General features: G+C 39.4%; 1 protein-coding gene across 4 annotated transcripts in view; it reads left to right on the top strand.

The window, feature by feature from the left end:
* The first annotated feature begins 229 nt into the window (after window positions 1-229).
* The window catches only part of apold1b (apolipoprotein L domain containing 1b), a 14,827-nt gene continuing 11,440 nt past the window's right edge, over window positions 230-3,616 (top strand). The window contains exons 1-4 of one of the 4 annotated variants that reach the window (XM_059505779.1): window positions 230-522; window positions 2,758-2,819; window positions 3,176-3,220; window positions 3,502-3,573. In XM_059505779.1, the coding sequence (XP_059361762.1) occupies window positions 2,784-2,819; window positions 3,176-3,220; window positions 3,502-3,573 (153 nt within the window). In that variant the 5' untranslated portion in view covers window positions 230-522; window positions 2,758-2,783. Of the gene's footprint in view, window positions 523-2,745; window positions 2,820-3,175; window positions 3,221-3,501; window positions 3,574-3,616 lie in introns of all 4 variants that reach the window. The other 3 variants (XM_059505777.1, XM_059505776.1, XM_059505778.1) reach the window with 3 other exon arrangements.

Here is a 3,616-nt window from a genome sequence, read left to right as displayed (position 1 = left end):
TTCATGTCTTGACGTGATGTTGTGCAATACTGGAATGAAGGTTACTTTCATTAAGATATTTTAATAAAATTAAATAAAATATGTATACTTTGTTGTCTGTTTGATTCAGAAACAAACCAAAAAACATCTCAGATCACATGAGAGACTGCATTTAAGACTAAAGCATGCAACTTCTGAGGGACAGATCTGAAGTTTGAGTGGAAAAGAAGAGTTTTGTTCAAACACGCCCCGCGATCATGTGCCTTTCGAGGAAGAGTGTGTGGATTTTACAGTGAAAGAGGGCTCTGTTCACCTCTGAACTGAACACATTGTTTGTTTTAGGTCATGTTTTGTGTACACTTCTAAGGTAAGAAGACCTGGTTTGCAGTCGAACGCCACTGATTTTGAACGGCTTCTTTAAATAGTCCTAGAACACTGAAAACCGCAGCGTTCTGTTTGTTTTGGTTTGATTGTTTCCGTTTTTTCTTTTTCTTTTGGAAGAGGATTTAAAGAGAAGACAGCCACGACCAGGGCATTATACAGGTAAGCGCTGTTTGTTTGCGGTTAACTTTTGGTGTGTTTTGTCATGAAACATGAATACTTTAAGGGGAAGTCGAAAGAAGAAAAACAGCAGTGAGATTATTGTGAGTAATAAGACTCGGTATTTTATTACGTTGTTGTGTGGTTCGCAAATGAAGATAGATTTCTTTTCAAAACACGTGCGCGTGTGCCAGTAAAAGTTTATGTAAACTCCGTCGCCTGAAGCGAAAGAACAGGGTAGACTCTCAGCTCCTGATTATTAATCAGGTGACGATGACGTTCCTCTTCCGGTCAGTCTTAATCCTAATTAATATTCATGAGCCGAAAGGCGTTCACTCGTGACGTGTTTTTGCTTTGCGTTTGTAAGGCGTCTCACCCTAAAAAGATAAATTCCTATGCTATTATCATATTCTGTCTTTTGTTATGTAGTGCAGCACACTTACATCACGGAGACGACTATTTGACGTCTGCATTTACACCTGCGAGACGTATTATGATCAATTCTCAAAGGCAGCTCAATGTTTTTTTTCATATATAAAGGGCAATTAATGTGATATTTGTGGGTGTTACGGAAAACAATACATAAATGAGGAACAATTCAATGACAATTTAACTGTGTTTTCGGTATAAACATTGTTTACAGTTTAAGTTTGTGCTTTCAACGAAAACTGAATGTATGTTTATTCATGTATAAATTCAGGGAAGGTGAAATGAACATTAAAGGGACAATAAGTAACTTTTTAGGTATTTTATTATCTAAAATCAATATTTTTATTCATAAATATGCCCTCAATGGTGTAGAAATACCTATGCCAATGTTTAAAGTGAAGTGACATTCAGCCAAGTATGGTGACCCATACTCAGAATTTGTGCTCTGCATTTAACCCATCCGAAATGCACACACACAGAGCAGTGAACACACACACACACACTGTGAGCACACACCCGGAGCAGTGGGCAGCCATTTATGCTGCGGCGCCCGGGGAACAGTTGGTGGGTTTGATGCCTTGCTCAAGGGCACCTAAGTCGTGGTATTGAGGGTGGAGAGAGCACTGTACATGCACTCCCCCCACCCACAATTCCTGCCGGCCCGGGACTCGAACTCACAACCTTTCGATTGGGAGTCCGACTCTCTAACCATTAGGCCACGACTTCCCTTAAACTAATCCTCGTAAATGAAGAATTTATTATCCTTATATACATGGGACGGGTAGGTCGACGGAGGCTTCCGTGTAGTTCCGCCATCTTGCAAAACTATAATAGCAGAGAGGGACAAAAACGCGTTTCCACAACGCGTTTTCGGTCAGAGCGAGAAACGCAGGTGCAGAGCAGTGAGAGGCGCTTGAAACTGCACCGGCAAGTTTAAAAGTCTGGATTGCATTCTTATTATATGGACCATACATATGCCGCGCCACAGGAGAAGAAAACATCGTCGCCAAAACGAAGTGCTATTAGAAGACATCCTGTCAAAGCTTTTTGGTACATATCGCCTACCGTAGATGCAACGCGCATTTGAAAAACCTAGGCGCTGGACAGCAAAATTAGTTTGAATGCAAAATACAATTTCACCACTAGATGGGAGTAATTCCTACTTACAGTCCCTTTAAGTACATTTCACTGATTTTGCTTCTATTTTTGTCTATAAAACTAGGCCTGGCAACAGAATGAAATAATTGCAATCTCAAAATTGAATATGAAGCCATAAGAATATTAAATCTGGCAAATGTTAAATAATTTTTAAGCCATTTTATACACTTCTTTTTTACTTTGAATTTGGGGAATCCCAGTTTAAAAAACTCCTGTCCTACATTATGACCTCAAGTTACATAACTAATATTCAGGAGCCATTACTTACACATGCATCATACAAGTTAACTATAGTTCTCAGTGCAGCAGGGTCAGTGTTGAAACACTGGACCAGTCGAAGTGTTTACAGTAGCAGCTTCAGCCCGTCCGTCATCAGTGTTGTGACATTACCCTAAGTCTGTTTAGGTCTGTCTGATTGCCTCATTTGAGTTTGAGCCGGTATAACCACTTTACCTTAGTGTTACCTACTGGTGTTTACTAATTACTTTAATAAAGACCTTTGGTTAAATGAATTCAATAGTGCAAAAAAAACACCCATAGCCTATAAAGAGAGCATCCACTCGAAGCATTCAGACAGGTCCAGCCAGTCAGTGTTTAATGAGCTTTTCTTTGATTTAAGAGGTTGTTGTTGTTGTTAAGTGTTGTGTTCAGCAGGAAGGACTGACGCGATTGCTGGGATGCAGAATCTCTATCCCTTTAAGTCCTTGTCACAGGTAACAGTTCATTTGAAAGGATTGTGGTTGGCCTCAGTAACCTCAGTAAAGGGACACTGGACTGCTGAATGACATAATGCTGTAATCATCCTCTTATTAAAAGCCAGATCAAATGCACATTGAGTTTTCAGTCACTTGACACACATTTGTCCATAAATAATAATTCATAAAAAACTCCCAGCAGCAAATCATAATGTACAGTAGCCCTGCGTTCTTGATTTTGGCCTCGTTTTCTTTTGTTAAACATAAACAATACTAATAAAAAAATGTGAATTTGTAAAATGACTTTGAGGTTTAAGAAAATGACCTAATAAAATATAAATGTTATTATTGACATCGCTCTTTTCTAATGGCAGAGCTCAGCCGTAACCAAAGCTTCAGTGAATAATGATGGCAAGCAGGTGAGGCTTATTTTTTCTCATTATTATCTGTTATTTTAAGCTATGCGGTACGGACATCATACTCTTTTTCTTTTATTCATTCACGTTTTCCTAGAAACCTTTCCTACAAACTTCAAACTCATTCCTCTGCTTTCCCGAATCTTCTCGTGCCTTGCATGCTCTAGTGTTTGCTTCAGGAAATGCTCATCTAGTCTCATAAGGCTGTGGTCTTGTGAAGTGAGATGTGAGTAAATGTCCAAGTTAAGTAAGTTTATTTGATATATTGTGTGTTGCTGCTGTAGGACACACCTGTATGCAGTTCTTCTACCTGGACAGGAGAGGCAGCAGAGAGCAGAGAGACCCAACACAAACAGGTTAGTATTCATCGGCTTGAAGGAATGTTGTTCAGAAAACACT

This window comes from Carassius carassius, chromosome 2, assembly GCF_963082965.1.
Source record: "Carassius carassius chromosome 2, fCarCar2.1, whole genome shotgun sequence".
In the NCBI taxonomy this organism is placed as follows: Eukaryota; Metazoa; Chordata; class Actinopteri; order Cypriniformes; family Cyprinidae; genus Carassius; species Carassius carassius.
This window is presented reverse-complemented; position numbering and strand designations above follow the sequence as displayed.